Source organism: Poromitra crassiceps (genome assembly GCF_964638095.1).
Source record: "Poromitra crassiceps genome assembly, chromosome: 21".
NCBI lineage: Eukaryota > Metazoa > Chordata > Actinopteri > Beryciformes > Melamphaidae > Poromitra > Poromitra crassiceps.
Genome location: NC_139638.1, coordinates 5,384,839 through 5,400,179, shown reverse-complemented (window position 1 = coordinate 5,400,179; position 15,341 = coordinate 5,384,839). Strand labels below are relative to the sequence as shown.

Sequence of the window (15,341 nt, the reverse complement as noted above, 5' to 3'; positions counted from 1 at the left end):
GAGACAGAGGGGCTCAGTTGTGGGTGCGGATTGACTGCTGTTCGCAGCTAACGTTAGCTCCAGCCAGAGCAATCTATATGGCTCTGGCTGCAGCATGCATCGGTTTCTCTTTCATCACGGCTTTTTCCTGCTGTTTTCCTGACCTTTCTCTAATCTGGAGAGCACTGTCGCCACCTAATGGGTCCGTAAAATAGGTTATACACCTTCAATAGCTCCAATATTTGTACAGGAGATGCATGAGGCTTTGATCCACGTCCCACCGTCAAAAAAACGCATTTGACGCCAATCGACGTCATTGGCACTCAACGTTACTATTTGATTTGACGCCGATCGACGTCATTGGCACTCAATGAGTTAACTTGCTTTGTTTACTGTTGTCTGCTGGACATATACTGGTGCAAAATGTCTAACTTTACTTGTAATTGATTTGCCTTCCACGCTCTTTCAGCCTTCCTACAGGTACGTTTCAGAGCCCGGGTGCGTTCGGTACACCATGGCAAGGGTCTAGGTTTAGGTATTTTGTCTCTCAAAGGAGCAATATAGTTCAAATAGATAGCAACCACAGCTATATTATAATAGTACCCTATTGCATTCAGGAATTAAATGTGTTTTTACTTAAACAAGTTCTTGTCAATCTACTATGCATATTATATTCACTCGTCATGATGATTTTGGTGGCATTTTACCCATCATGTTCTTTTTTGTATTCTTTTCTGGCTTCAATAAGATATTGTAACATTTTGGAATAAAAATCAGGATTAGCAGTGCATAACTGGAGCCCAGAATTGCAAATATCTCCACAGCAACACTGAACTTCCCTGGAGAGCTGACATACGCAGGGATAAAGGTGATCCAGACCGCACAGAATATCAGCATGCTGAAGGTGATAAATTTGGCTTCATTGAAATTATCAGGCAGGTTCCGAGCCAAAAAAGCTAGAAAGAAACATAACATAGCCAGGACTCCTATATACCCCAACACAGCCCAGAAGCCTACAGCTGAGCCTAATGCACATTCTAAGATGATTTTGTCTTTAACGTGTTGAAAATTCTTGAAAGGAAAAGGAGGAGAGATAGTTAGCCAAAGTATGCAAATCAGGACCTGTATGAGAGTGAAAGCCAAAACACTGAGTCTCTGCTGAGGAGGGCCAAAACATTTCATGATATTACTCCCTGGAAGTGTAGCCCTGAAGGCCAGTAACACCACTATAGTTTTCCCCAGAACACAAGACATGCAGAGGACAAAGGTGATCCCAAATGCTGTGTGTCTCAGCATGCAGGACCACTCAGAGGGCCGGCCGATGAAGGTCAGAGAACACAGGAAACACAGAGCCAGGGAGAAGAGCAGCAGGAAGCTCAGCTCAGAGTTGTTGGCCTTGACTATGGGGCTGTTCCTGTATCTGAAGAAAATGAAAGCCACCATAGCAGTCATGCAAGTTCCTAACAGGGCCACCGCTGCGAGCAGTGCCCCCATAATCTCTTCATATGATAGAAACTCTGTGTCCTTCTTTTCACAGTCATCTCTTTTCTCGTTTGACCAGAATTCAGGATGGCATCGCTCACAGGTGATGGAATCTACAAGTTAAAATCAAAACAGATATTACATTTCCTGAGTAGCTCCCTTATTTTCCCAAGGCGGTCACAGCAGGCTAGGCCGGGGTCGATTTTGTTGGCTATTTCTTAATTTGTTCTTAGTCTTAGCCATGTGTCAAATGTCCTTCTCCCTCCTAGTTTTCATCATATTTACTCAACCTCATCCTGTTTTTATTTAGTCAAGTTTTAGTCGACTAAAAGTGTGAGTATTTTAAGCCATTTCTAAACATGCAGTGAACGCCTGATCATATCCAGACCCTACTCAAATGGGCTGCATGTTTAGCACCAATTATCCATTGTGAGCACACTCCCGAGTGTGGATCATTACCACCCGAGCCCCCTAGTACAAGGTCCACATCGCTGGCAGAGCGGCTGTAGTTTAGCAGCTCCCAGTTCATTTTCCAGAACATGCTGTGAGCGGGCGGGTGGTTAAATGGCACTTTACAAACCATAATGTCCCTATGCTATTTAATAATTTCATGAATGGACGTAGTTACGTGGCTGGATTTTTTGGAAGAGAGCCAACTTGGTGAGTAAACATGTACAAGTTGAATCGTTTCTTCCCCCCCATCTGCCACTTTGAAAATGCAACAAGGAGATGATAGCCTACTACTGCATTAGGCTATTGGGTGATTTCAACCATGAGAGACCGGTCGGTAGGGTTTAACAAGATACTTTATTTAGCAAATGGCATGCATGGCAAGTACTTTGGCGTATGACTCCATTGTAAGATGGCACTCCTCTTGAGGCGAGATGAGGGCTTCTGTATGAGCTAGGATAGAGAATCCCCCCGTGGGGGATTCTTCAGGAGTCAAGACTCGTTGGTGGTGGGCTGGGGAGGTGGGTGGGGTGAAACAACAGCTTCTGAGTATGGCTCCGGGCAACCATGATGCCAACTGCTGATATGATCCCCCAGAGTGGGGGGTGACGTAAAACCCTCGTTATATGTACTAGGATGAACTGGCGACTGATCTCATACTGGACGGGATCAACTGACGTCATGACTGACGTCACACATGGGCTTGACTGACGTCACGGGCCCGCTCTACTTCCTTATGTATAGAAACAACCAGCTGGCAGGCGTATACACAGACATTTTCAACCAGGCTCTCTCCCTCCGGCAAGTTCCCTCCTGCTTCAAAGCGGCAACAATCATCCCCATCCCCAAACAGCAGAAAGTGACCAGCCTAAACGACTGGCGCCCAATAGCCCTCACGCCCATAGCCAGCAAGTGCTTTGAAAAGCTGGTCATATCACAGATCCGCCCCACACTCCCCCCGGACCACGACCCGTTCCAATTTGCATACCGCCCCAACAGGAGCACAGCGGATGCAATAGCACACGTACTCCACACTGCCCTCTCACACCTGGAGGGGAAGGACACCTATGTGAGAATGCTGTTCGTGGACTACAGCTCAGCATTCAACACCATAGTACCCTCCAGGCTGGTAAGCAAGCTCAAGGTCCTGGGACTAAACACAGCAATGTGTGACTGGATCCTGGACTTTCTGACAGACTGCCGCCAGGTGGTGAAAGTGGGCAACCTCACCTCCTCCCCACTGACCATCAGCATAGGAGCGCCCCAGGGATGCGTCTCCAGCCCCTTCTGGTACGACCTCTAAACCCACGACTGCGTGGCGATTCAAATCTCTAACACCATCGTGCAGTTTGCAGACGACACAGCAGTCGTGGGGCTGATCTCCACGGGCGAAGAGACGGCCTACAGAGAGGAGGTGAAGGCCCTAGATCAGTGGTGCCAGGACAACCACCTCTCTCTGAACATCTCCAAGACCAAGGAGATCATTGTAGACTACATGAGGGGGGGGGGGGCGCACACCCCCCAATCACCATCAACGGCACTGTGGTGGAAAGGGTGGACAGCTTCAAGTACCTGGGAGTCAACATCCACCAGGACCTGACATGAGACTCCTTAACATACACAAATAGTGTAGTAGCTGTACTGTACCACACTGTAGCTGCTACCATTATGTATGTCTAATGTTTAATTGTATGTTTAATTAGGTATATGCTATTTGCACCTGTACGTCAAATACGTCGAATTTAAAATGTTTAAGTACGTCTAAAGTATGCACATGACATGTGCACCTATGTGCAGTGAATATGCCACTGTCTCCGACTTGTCTTATCACTCTACTGCCTTATTGCTTGTTGTGTCTCTTGTTTTCGCACTCATATGCCCTGTCATATTTGTACTATGTTGTAAACGGAGTCCACAGCACAAGAATTTCACGCGTGATACTTGTACTACGGAGTGACAATAAAAATCTTGAATCTTGAATCTTGAACAAGGATCACTCATGTCTAGAAGGGTAAAACTGGCAAATAACCTGCCCTGATATACCGGCCATGTTCCAGACTTCATGTTTAGAAATGGCTTTACTATCATCTTAGCCTTGGTTCACACCGGGCACTATTCAGAAGCAGAGCTGAAGCTGCGCTGAACAGAAGCTGAGTGTCATGCTAAACTGGTCACACAAGAAGCAGTCTCTTTTCCTCAGCGCCTCGCTTGGCGACTTCCCCCCGCCCACAACTTGCATTGACTTCATGCCTGGCAGCTCGGGTGCAGCGCGCAGCACGCTTGGAAAACAGAACAAAATCCTGAACTTCAGCGCTGCTTCAGCCTGGCTTCAGCATGGCGTGGCGTGCGGGTGGTGTTAACAAGGACGCCGAAATGAAACCGTGGCTTCAGCGTAGCTTCAGCGTGGCTTTGGCGCATGGTGTGAATGAGAAGAAAACCATAACAATTGTTTCTTTACAATTTCCAAACTCAATGGAAAGATTGATTAATCTGTTATGGAATGGTATTAAAAAGTAATTCCCCACCATTCACATATTTTCACCGCCATGCAATAGATGGTGCTATTGGCCACCTTATGAAGTACTACTATACTATAGTCGCACGCAAGCAGTTATTTATCATACAAAACGAGCAAGCGTTACCTGCAAAAATCTCCCTTCATGGAGGAAGCTCATAAAACACATCAGCCTGGTGCCTCAAAGTGGTGCAACGAACAGCTTCCCCCCGAGCTCCACGTACTGTCACACGGGCTCGTGACAGTCATTCAACTCTGAACGCTTTCTTTCACCACAAGCAATCCAATCACTTCTCCTGTCAGTTAGATTAGTTATCCGCTTTGTGCGCAATCACATAGTGTAAATTTTAGCTGTCAAATATGCCCCCAGACCTCCACACATAGCCCCACGGGCAAGATGAGAGTGTGACCTGCCCCATCCGCTCTCTAGTGCGGGGTGAATCTCTCCTCACTCCGCTGCACAAAAAAGGCATTTTTCTCAGCTTCCTGGTGAGACACAGGCGTTTTCGGCATTTTCAGGCCCAATACATTCAGGTCCGATGTCATTTTCGTGACGTTGGCCGACCGATACCAAAGACGATGGGATTTCAAGCCAGACAGCCCAACTTCACCTCAGTTCCTGTCATTTTGGCATGAGCGTTTTGACCATAGCTTTCCACGGACACGCCCACTTTGGAGGTTTTCGGCAGATCTGAGTCTATTGGAGTCAATGGGAAAAGTCAACGTGATCCCAGATTATGAGAGATTATTTCGCCCCATATTCATTAAAGTAAATATTCGGCCCATAGAGAGGCAAAGTGGAACGTCACTTCCTGCTTCAGCACTGTACGAGAGATTTTCATCCGCCATTTATTTTCCATAGACATTTCGTAAAATGCTTATGAAATAGTTGTACTTCGTCAAACCAAACGGTTCAGTTAACGCTATAATCGTGAGAGACCATAGAACATTTCACTCAGCTTAAAAAAACAACATAGAAAAAATATTTTCTTTAAACCCGCATTTCTTTTATGTTTTGGTCCCAGTGAATTTTATGTGATCTCTCCTGTTTCTAAATGTATCTGTACCGTTTGGTTTGAACCAGTAAAACTATTTTTATATGCATTTTACAAAATGTGTATGGGAAAATAAATGGCGGATGAAAATCTCTGTGTTGAAACAGGAAGTAGGCGGTCACTTTGCCTCTATTCTCCGAAGCCACATATCTTCAGAATATTCTGACACTAAAATGGCATTTTTCAGACAGACAGATCAGGAGAAAATTTTACTCATGTTAGCAGGGAGCGATTAGCTAAAGCTAAAGCTGAAGTTTGTTGGTGTAGTAGCTAAATCTGTGGCTAGAAAATGTATTATGCCTCCGCCGGCGATAGCCAGGCCGGAGGCATTATGGATGTGGGTTGTCAGTCCGTCTGTCCGTCCGATGTTCGTTAACACAATATCTGAGGAACGCCTTGACGGAATTTCATCAAATTTGCCTCAAACAGAGACTTAGACTCAAGGATGATCTGATTAGATTTTGGTGGTCAAAGGTCAAGGTCACTGTGACCTCTCAAACACCATTTTTAAGCTTGTTAACGCGATATCTCAGGAATGCCTTGACGGAATTTCATCAAATTTGCCTCCAACATCGACTTGGACTCAAGGATGAATTGATTCGATTTTGGTGGTCAAAGGTCAAGGTCACTGTGACCTCTCGAACGCCATTCCCAAGTTCGTTAACGCGATATCTCAAGAACGGCTTGATGGAATTTCTTCTGATTTGGCTGAAATGGCAATATGGACTCAAGAATGAACTAATGGCGGTAAATCCACGGCGCGGTCGTTCTAGTTTTTTAATGGAATGTCTTAGTTTCAACTGTATTGAGCTAACAAGGGGCAGCTTTGCGTTTATACAGTATGTGTGGTTTGTGTGGAGTTTGGGAACTCACGATTTCTATTTCAAGTTATCTTGCTAGGTCAGCACTAACCCCGCGTCACCAGGCACAGTCCTCTCACAACACTTCAGGGGAGAGGTGACCATGTGACCATTTGGGAGACTTGCTGCTACCATTTGTTAGAATTGGTGGAGCCTGTGGTGAATCATCTATAGTAATAAAATATCTATGTCGATACCCCCCCCCCCACACCCACCCACATGCCTCATTCACACCGGCCTTGAAAGCGGTAAATGTTACGGAATATGGGGAGCGTACCTATGTTCCCCGGGTTCTATGTTCCCCGGGTTATGTTCCCCGCTCCTGTTAAAAAGGGTTCTATGTTTTCCGGGTCCTATGTTCCCCACTCCCGAAAAAGGGTCCTATGTTCCCCGGGTCCTATGTTCCCCGCTCCCGAAAAAGGGTCCTATGTTCCCCGTTCTTGAACCATCCTTCACTTCACCCCCAGCACCCAACACCCACTGCCCAGAGACAGCGCACCTTTTTCAGCATGACTCATACTACAGTGCGCTGCCTCGGGTCTCTGGCTCTCTCTGGCTCATCTTGAAAATATGTGGTTCGGCTTACAAAAGTTCCAGTTTCAGAGCCGCATTAAATGAGAAATAAATGCACAATTTAACTTTGAAACAACAGTATTTATTGTGTTTATTGTGTATTTTCATGGGATATGGATGTGTCTGATGCGCTATGGCGCAGTAGGCTATGCCTCACGTTTCCCTGGCACAATGCCACGATAAGAAAGTTTTCCCGAGCAATTTGTAACATTTATACAGAGGCTAGAGAAGCATATGTCGGCCACGTAGTGATATAACACTTATTATTTCGCTTTCTTTTTTCTTCGCCCATTATGCTTGCAAAGTAACCTGTGGGAAGTAGCCTGTGCGCTGTTTCAGCACATGTCCAGGTCATTTTGATTAGGGCGATCACTAACTAATAGTGTTCATATGAGTGTTCTTCCTGCACATGTTCTGTTTTAATCTAAAACAGTAAAAACACGCACATCCAAGTCGCATCCCACAGGTGCAGAGGAAAGCGAAATTAAACAATTTATTTGAATGGCTTTACAGAACTTGTGCATGTCTGTGGGTTATATAGGCAGAGGCGATTTGTGCTGCGTGAATGTTACAAATATTGATCTCTCTCTCTCTCTTGCTCTCTCTCTCTCTGAAAAATGTATTCTGGATAGCATGTTGCTGCTGCTGCCGCAGCGCAGTAGCGCTCCTCACCAACTTATAATTTATTTTTTACTGTCGGATGATGTATTTCCCAATGTTTTTTTATATTATATATTTTGTATTTCATTAATAGAGCATGTGGACTTATAGGCAACAAAAACAAATAGGTCTGCTTTAATGGCTTTCTTTAGCGGAGAAATCACCTCCACTGACAGCTAATAGGTGGTGGCCAGCAGTTTCTCACCAGTTCTTACTTAGACTACTTTGAATACCAAAATATAATAGCCTGGGGCTAGGCTACATATCAAGCGAAATTAAACAATTTATTTACAGAACTTGTGCATGTCTGTGGGTTATATAGGCAGAGGCGATTTGTGCTGCGTGAATGTTGCAAATATCTCTCTCTCTCTCTCTCTCTCTCTCTCTCTCTCTCTCTCTCTGAAAAATGTAATATTATGGATAGCATGTTGCTGCTCCTGCTGCTGAATGTGTGCATATATCTGAGCATATAGACTCGAGCTTTCCCTCATGCAGTCTGTCAATGAAGTCTCACAACCTCAAGATATTGCGGTTTGCACTCGCCGACTTTACGCATACGAGCGGGGAACATAGGACCCGGGGAACATAGGACCCTTTTTCGGGAGCGGGGAACATAGGACCGGGGGAACATATAACCCTTTTTAGCAGGAGCGGGGAACATAGAACCTGGGGAACATAGAACCCGGGTAACATAGGCATGACCCCGGAATGTGTAATCCGCGTCTCCGATGTGAAAGTGATGAAAGCGGAGTCATGTGTCACAGGTCGAGATGTGTGTCAGATACCCCCTGGTTAGTTGCGTCATGTGATTTTTGACTGAGCACTGGGTTAGACAGGAAGTGGGAGGAGGCTGAGTAGGGTATATGATGTGGCATTTTAGCTGCGCGCAGTCTCTCTGCTAGTGACCAGGAAAGCCACGTATTCCCTGTCTTGCTCCCATTCTCTAGTCTTTTTCCCTCTGTTTTCACGTATGGGTGTGACTGTGTGTGTGATATACTTTTATAATAACGTCCCCAATCTACTGAAGGGAAGCTGCTTGTAGCTAGCTTCCAGACCTAGACTTGGGCTGTCCCGTGAAACCGTCAGAGCTCCACCGCCTGCTGTCTGAGGCCTACTCCTGGGTTTTAGGTAAGCCAACTCCCGTTTATTGACTCCCTGTATGATAATCTGTTGCTCAGTCAGTTCTGTTGTAGTTTGTCGCGGGTTTGGTTTGTCTAGACGCCAGCTTGATTCTATTTTGAGAACCGACCCCGTCACACGTGGATAATTGTGTTATGGCTTTCGTTCCACGAGTGGAGGTACAGTAGTCATAGCGCCGGATCAGCCTCCACCCCACCTCCACCTGAAAGCGTAGGAGCTCAAACGATGTTGACATTAGTAGGCAAAATTAACAGATATAATAATAAGCTTCAGAGGACGTCTCATGCATCTGTCTGTGGCGAGTCGGTCTGAGGATATTTCTTCAGTCTCTCCTCAAAACAATCCCAATGTTTGGGAAAACCAGCTCCAGTCTAGCCTGTTGTGCGTTCCCTTACGAACAACAACTAACGATATAGTAGGCTATTAATCTGCATTCATACTATTCCCCCAATGACAAGTAACGTTGTAAGCTGTTTGACATGCGGGCACTTTCACAATGGACTTAGGCTAATTAGGCTACTTCATGGGAATAATTTGCTTTACAAAAAACTTGAACCACAAGGTAAGAATTAGCCTTGTAGCTAATACACGATGGTGCCTCTGTGATCCTGTCAAGCAGATGAATATTGAAAGCCTTGTGTTACCATGCTGCCTTGTAAGACATCACGACATCACGATTTCAGACGGCAGCCCGTCTTTATTGTCACACGAACACACTACAACACATGCATGCGGCCACTACACACACTCATGCTGACGGTGGCCGGTGAAATATGTCCTCTGCATTTGACCCATCCAGGCTTGTCCTTTCCTCCAGGGGGCAGGCCAGGAGCAGTGGTCGCTATTTCTTTCCAGCGCCCGGGGACCTTCATTGGACCATCATTAGACCAACTTCAGATGTTGTCGTCACTGGTCGGATGACGATCTTCTGCATGTTTTTAGTGGGGGGTTGTAGAGAACACTCTTGTCTTTTTTCCTTTCATCTTAACGACCAGCTGCACGTAGTGAGCTGCTGGCGTACATCGGCGATGTTTGGTTGTTGAATGAATTTGTAGCCTACACTATAACCTACACATGAAAATTAATTTAGGCTACTAGGAGGAGCTGGGTGGAAATGTCTCCCCTCGCCTCATTTAAATCCGGGAGGCGTAAATATGGTTTGGCTGCTTGGTTTTGTGTGGACGCAATTTCCGTGGCAAGACTGCCGCCGTTGCGGGACTTTTGAACGGCAATATTGCTCGATCTCTGTGTGAAAGTGGCTACAGACACCGCCCCCCACCCCACACACACGCACAGACTCGGCATAGTGCCACCTACTGGCAAACACAAAAAGCGGTTTATCTCGAGAACCATTCGTCCGATCGACTTCAAACTTGGGGAGTGGCTTAGGGGGACCTGATGGAGTGCAGTGCTGAATTGCATGCAATTCGGCAAAGCACCACCTACTGGCAAACAAAAAAAGTTGTTTACTCAAGAACCTTTCGTCCAATCGACTTCAAACTTTGGTATAGCCCCACCTACTGGCAAACACGAAAAGCGGTTAATCTCGAGAACCGTTCCTCCCATCAACTCCAAACTTTGGGAATGCGCTTAGGGGGACCTGGTGGAGTTCAGTGCAAAATTTCGTACTATCCGGCATAGCGCCACCTACTGATACCTTACACACACACCACAATACCGGGCCAGAGTCCCAGCAAACTAGATTTGAAGGCCGCATAGCCGCCTGATAATCTAGTACAGTATAATCACATAATGCTACTCAGCCATTTTCTATAAATCAGAACAAGACTTCACAGTACTCCAAATTTGATATTCAAATGTACTGATGATGAACTCCATTCATACTATGAATTGTACTGTATATAAAGATATAAATACTGCTATTATATTTCAATGTTTATTTACTGATATTGAATTCACAAGTGTTATCCTCTGATCCATTAAACAATACTAGAGTACCTGTGGTTTTGCTGATTTCTCCCTCTGCACATGGTATACAGTCATAGCAGCAGACCGGCTTTCCTTTCTGGAGGACCTTACGGGTTCCTGGGGGACAGCTCTCACTGCACACCGACACAGGCACCTGCATGACAAAACGGACAGGAAAGATCATCAGACCCATCTCACCCCGGACATGATCTGTTCCAACTCCTAGCCTCTGGTAGGTGCTAAAGAGCACTGTACGCCAAAACTACCAGACATAAAAAACTGTTTCTACCTATAGGCCATCACTCTGATCAACACTTAAAATCCTGAACACTTTTGCAAACACTGGAATCACTTCACTCTGATCAATTGAACCTTGCGAACTTGAGCACTCAAGGTGCAGTTAACCTGTCGCACCTACCCTTGTGTATAAAACCCCCCTCCCACATATGCACACCACACACACACACACACACACACACACACACACACACACACACAATTGCTATATGTTTGCTATACTGCTATACTGTGAAATAACGTAAACAACTGTGCAATACAGGGTGGGAATGGAGGCCATTCAGACCTTGTCCTGTGTTGCCCCTCACTCTGGCCGTGGTGCCCTGAGTGCCCTGCTACCAGCCTGCTACTGTCAGTTGCTTTAAAAGCGTCAGTGGTCTCAGTTTAATGTAGCCTGCCCTAAGGATGTGTAATTGGCTCATTTTAACACACATTTCAGAAAAAAATCGCTCTTTACGATGTCAATGGAGCAATTGCCTTTGTGCCATGGCATGTGGCCTTGTGCCCTAAAAAAATGTGTGATGCTGAAGGCCAGATGGCCTTGCCCCTAAAATGGCGAAATTCCCACCCTGGTGCAATACCTAATACCTGATTGTTTATACACGTATACAGATTATTTATATGTAGCTATAGCTTATTTATGCATATATACATTCATATACTGTACATACTTTCCTTTCATACACGTATTGAAAATAGATGTTCTTTTTTCATACACAATTACTGAATTGTGTATAGTACTGTAGTTAATGTAAATGTTTAACTATCCTTTGTTTGTTATTCTTGTTTATTTTAGCCTGACCAACATTTTTTCTTTTGTGTGTGACATTGAGAGTTAAGCGAACCGCAGCCAATTTCCTTGTATGTGCACATACTTGGTGCCAATAAAGCCGATTCTGATTCGGAACAAAAAAGCAGTATGAGATACTGTACACTTTAATATTCTGTTGTCCAACAAGTCACCATTTGGAATTCTGATCAAATCTACATTACGATACAATACTCTGGCAAGTTAACAATCCATGAGTGATCATACATATTAACCTTTTCTGAGGTCTGTGCCCAAATTAAGGACTTAGTGTGCAGATTTAGCTGTTTTTCTGCAGGTAAAGATGTGTCGTAAAAACCAACAGTGACAAACTCCACACTGCCATTTTCGTTCGGCTGCCAGTTTATGATTTCATACTTTGCTGGTGGGTCTCCATTCTCATCAAAGTAAACGTCCTCCCCCTCCTTTGTCTTGAACTGAACCTTTTTTATGTGCTGCAACATCTAAGAAGATAGATATTACTTTACTTATTCCATTAAATGTACCTCCTCGTATTCGCTCATCAGAATGCATTCAACAATTTATTAAACAATAGTTAAAACAATTTGAAAGAAAAAAGTTAATGTTTAGCACATATTGTGGAACTATCATTCAGCCTTCAATGTTCAACTCACCGTGAATGGATCTGGCTGTATCTTATTGTTACATATTTCTTTACAGCCCAGAACACGATGTAGTGCGTGAGCCACAGCATACACTCCTTTATAGACATTGTTAAATAAGGGCATGTATGACATATCAGTGAAACGGTTTTGCTGCCCAGACAGATCTTCAGACCCTGTGCAGTATCTCTGATTCTCTCCTGAGCCCTTTGTCTGCTTGAACCTACAATCAAACACTGTCTCCCATAATTCTGTGAACAATTCCTGACTAGATGAATTGAGTGACTTTAAATCCAAAATGAACTCTCTCATGCCTGTGACATGGGCCTTGGGGATAGACAGCCCTATAGCGCCATCCAGTATGTGGTGTCCATTCATAGTTGCAGTGGAGGGAGAAATTATCCAGGCCTCACTGCCTACCCACTGGTACCCAGTCAGGTTGTGGGAGGCCATCTCGTGTATTAGTATTTGCAAATCAGAGGCGGTGAGGAAAGCGACAATCACCTGGGAAGTGGAAACTTTGATCATGTCAATTATTGCCTGTATTTTTTCTGGTGGATCTGTTCTAAATAAGGATACAGAGTACTCTAGACAGATGCCCAGCTTTTGGGCCGTCTTTGTGAATATGGCCATGCCATTATTGCCATAATCATTATTGCTCCTAATTGCCCCGACCCAAGTCCAGCCAAAGTGCTTGACCAACTGGGCCAGAACTCTGCTCTGGTAGAAGTCACTGGCTATTGTTCTGAGGAAGGATGGGTACCGGACTTTGTCACTGAGACAAGCACAGGTGGCCCAGTGGCTGATCTAGGGAGTAGAAAAGAATGATTACAAAGATGAGGATGCAAATTCTAAAACAAAAATATAGAGCACATTAGCAGTAATTCTCATAAAACTGCCTTTACTGTAGCACAACATTGTGATAATTGCCGATATTATGTGTTTTTTGTTTTCCCTTTCCTGTGTCTGACCCTGTTTGTTTGTTTTGTTTGTGTATTGTTCCGGAAAAAAAGAGAAAATGCATTTACTGTGAGCACGATTAAAAAAACGATTAAAACGATTTCAGACGGCAGCCCGTCTTTATTGTCACACAACACACTACAACACATGCATGCGGCCACTACACACACTCATGCTGATGGTGGCCGGTGAAATATGTCCTCTGCATTTGACCCATCCAGGCTTGTCCTTTCCTCCAGGGGGCAGGCCAGGAGCAGTGGTCGCTTTCTCGTACAGCGCCCGGGGACCAACTTCGGATGTTGTCGTCACTGGTCGGATGACGATGACGATCTGATCTTCTGCATGTTTTTAGTGGGGGGGTTATATATGGAGGAACCCCCTGGGGGAGCACGGGGAGAACATGCAAACTCCACACAGACAGAAAGGCCCTTACGACGAGATACCCCACCTGGGCAGTAGGCACTGAAGATATGGGGGGGAACACAACCACAGCGCCCACAGTGTCCCAGGCGAGAATCGAACTCAGGACCTTCTGACTGTGAGGCGACAGCTCTACCACTGAGCCACCGTGCCCCTCCAGCAGTCAGACAAGTTGCAGTATAATAATTACTGTATTAAAGCGAAATTAAAACTAAATGAAGAGATCAAACTGTGGCCAAGGTCCATTACAGTACATCAGTGGTTCCCAAACTGGGGTACACCTAGGCCCTAGGGGTATGGAGGCACGACAGGGGGTACTTGAGAGAAATGTAAAGATGTAAAAATGTAAGAATAAATTATGAAAATAAATGAAATGTTAAAATAAATATACTCAGGAGGCACTAATTGCAACTCTCTCCTTTTTATTTTGTAATACAGTATTACATTATTCATAAGGTGGGTTATCGTTCATTCATTGCATCATATGCTATAGTTTTCTAAAAAATGTTGCAGTCGGGTAAAGGGGGTACTTGGATTGAGAAATCAGGGAAAGGGGGTACTGAAGACAAAACGTTTGGGAACCACTGCAGTACATGATTATACATTAAGTGTAAAAACAAAGAAACCCACCAATGGGATATGAAAAGGTCCAATGACAGTGGATGTAGCCATGGAAGGACTAGAGGAGCCTGGTCCTATAATGGCCAGCACTTGGGCCGGTCTGGTGCAGGGTGCCTTGGAGCTTGTTGATATTTCCTCATTACCATTAGCCAAGGCCAGTGCCACCCTTATTCCCCTTGGAATGGAGGCACATGAATCATAGATCTTGTAGCCCAGAAAGATGCCAGGCAGCAAGTCTGTGCTGTTATTAATCTCCTCAATGGCAAAGAGCATAGCCTGAGCAATCTGGAACACTCTGAAATTCAAACTTGACAGAGACATTATAGTTATAGTTGGTGGTATAGCCAGAATGTCCTTGAAATGAAACTAAATCAAAAGTGAAACTATATGAGCAGCAAACATTCCTTAAAGTCAGCGTGATAACCTTTTTTCTAATCCATTTTGTATCTACCCAGCTCTTCTCTATCTTACTAATGTCAAACAGTTTGCTACAGTGTGATTTACCTTGTGCACTGCAGTGGCGGTGGTCTGTCCATGTAGATGTTCTGTCTGTCTTTCCATCTGACGTGTAAAGGGAAGATTCCACCCAAAATAATGTCCCCATTCTTAGACAGCTGGGGGATCTCCGGCTCCCATAGCTGTCCACACACCGGCTCCTCAGCCCCAGAGAGAGATGCCACCAGCAGCAGAAGCAGAAAGACCCAACCCTGCTCTGTCCAGCTTTGGGTGGACATCATACTAAAGACCGTTTACAAACCAAGAGCGATGCAAATATACTGCACGAAAATGCAATGCAAATTTTGACCCACCTGTCAATCACAGCAACAGATGTGTTGCTGTCGGAAGCGAATTTAAGAAAAACCAACACTGGTCCTGAAAAACAACAACAAAAGCATTGCAATATATCATTCAACGAAACTTTGCCGTTGGTATGCACGGTTGCATTGACGTGTGAATTAATCACTAAGA

At 44.9% G+C, this 15,341-nt stretch overlaps 1 protein-coding gene across 1 annotated transcript; it reads right to left on the bottom strand.

The window, feature by feature from the left end:
• Window positions 1-660: 660 nt before the first annotated feature.
• On the bottom strand, window positions 661-15,106 carry LOC310795213 (extracellular calcium-sensing receptor-like; the record flags this gene model as incomplete). Its single annotated transcript, XM_083657278.1, has 5 exons — window positions 661-1,574; window positions 10,674-10,797; window positions 12,951-13,178; window positions 14,382-14,667; window positions 14,877-15,106. 5 exons carry the CDS (start codon window positions 15,104-15,106, stop codon window positions 661-663), a joined length of 1,782 nt encoding a protein of 593 aa, XP_083513404.1.
• Window positions 15,107-15,341: the final 235 nt, after the last annotated feature.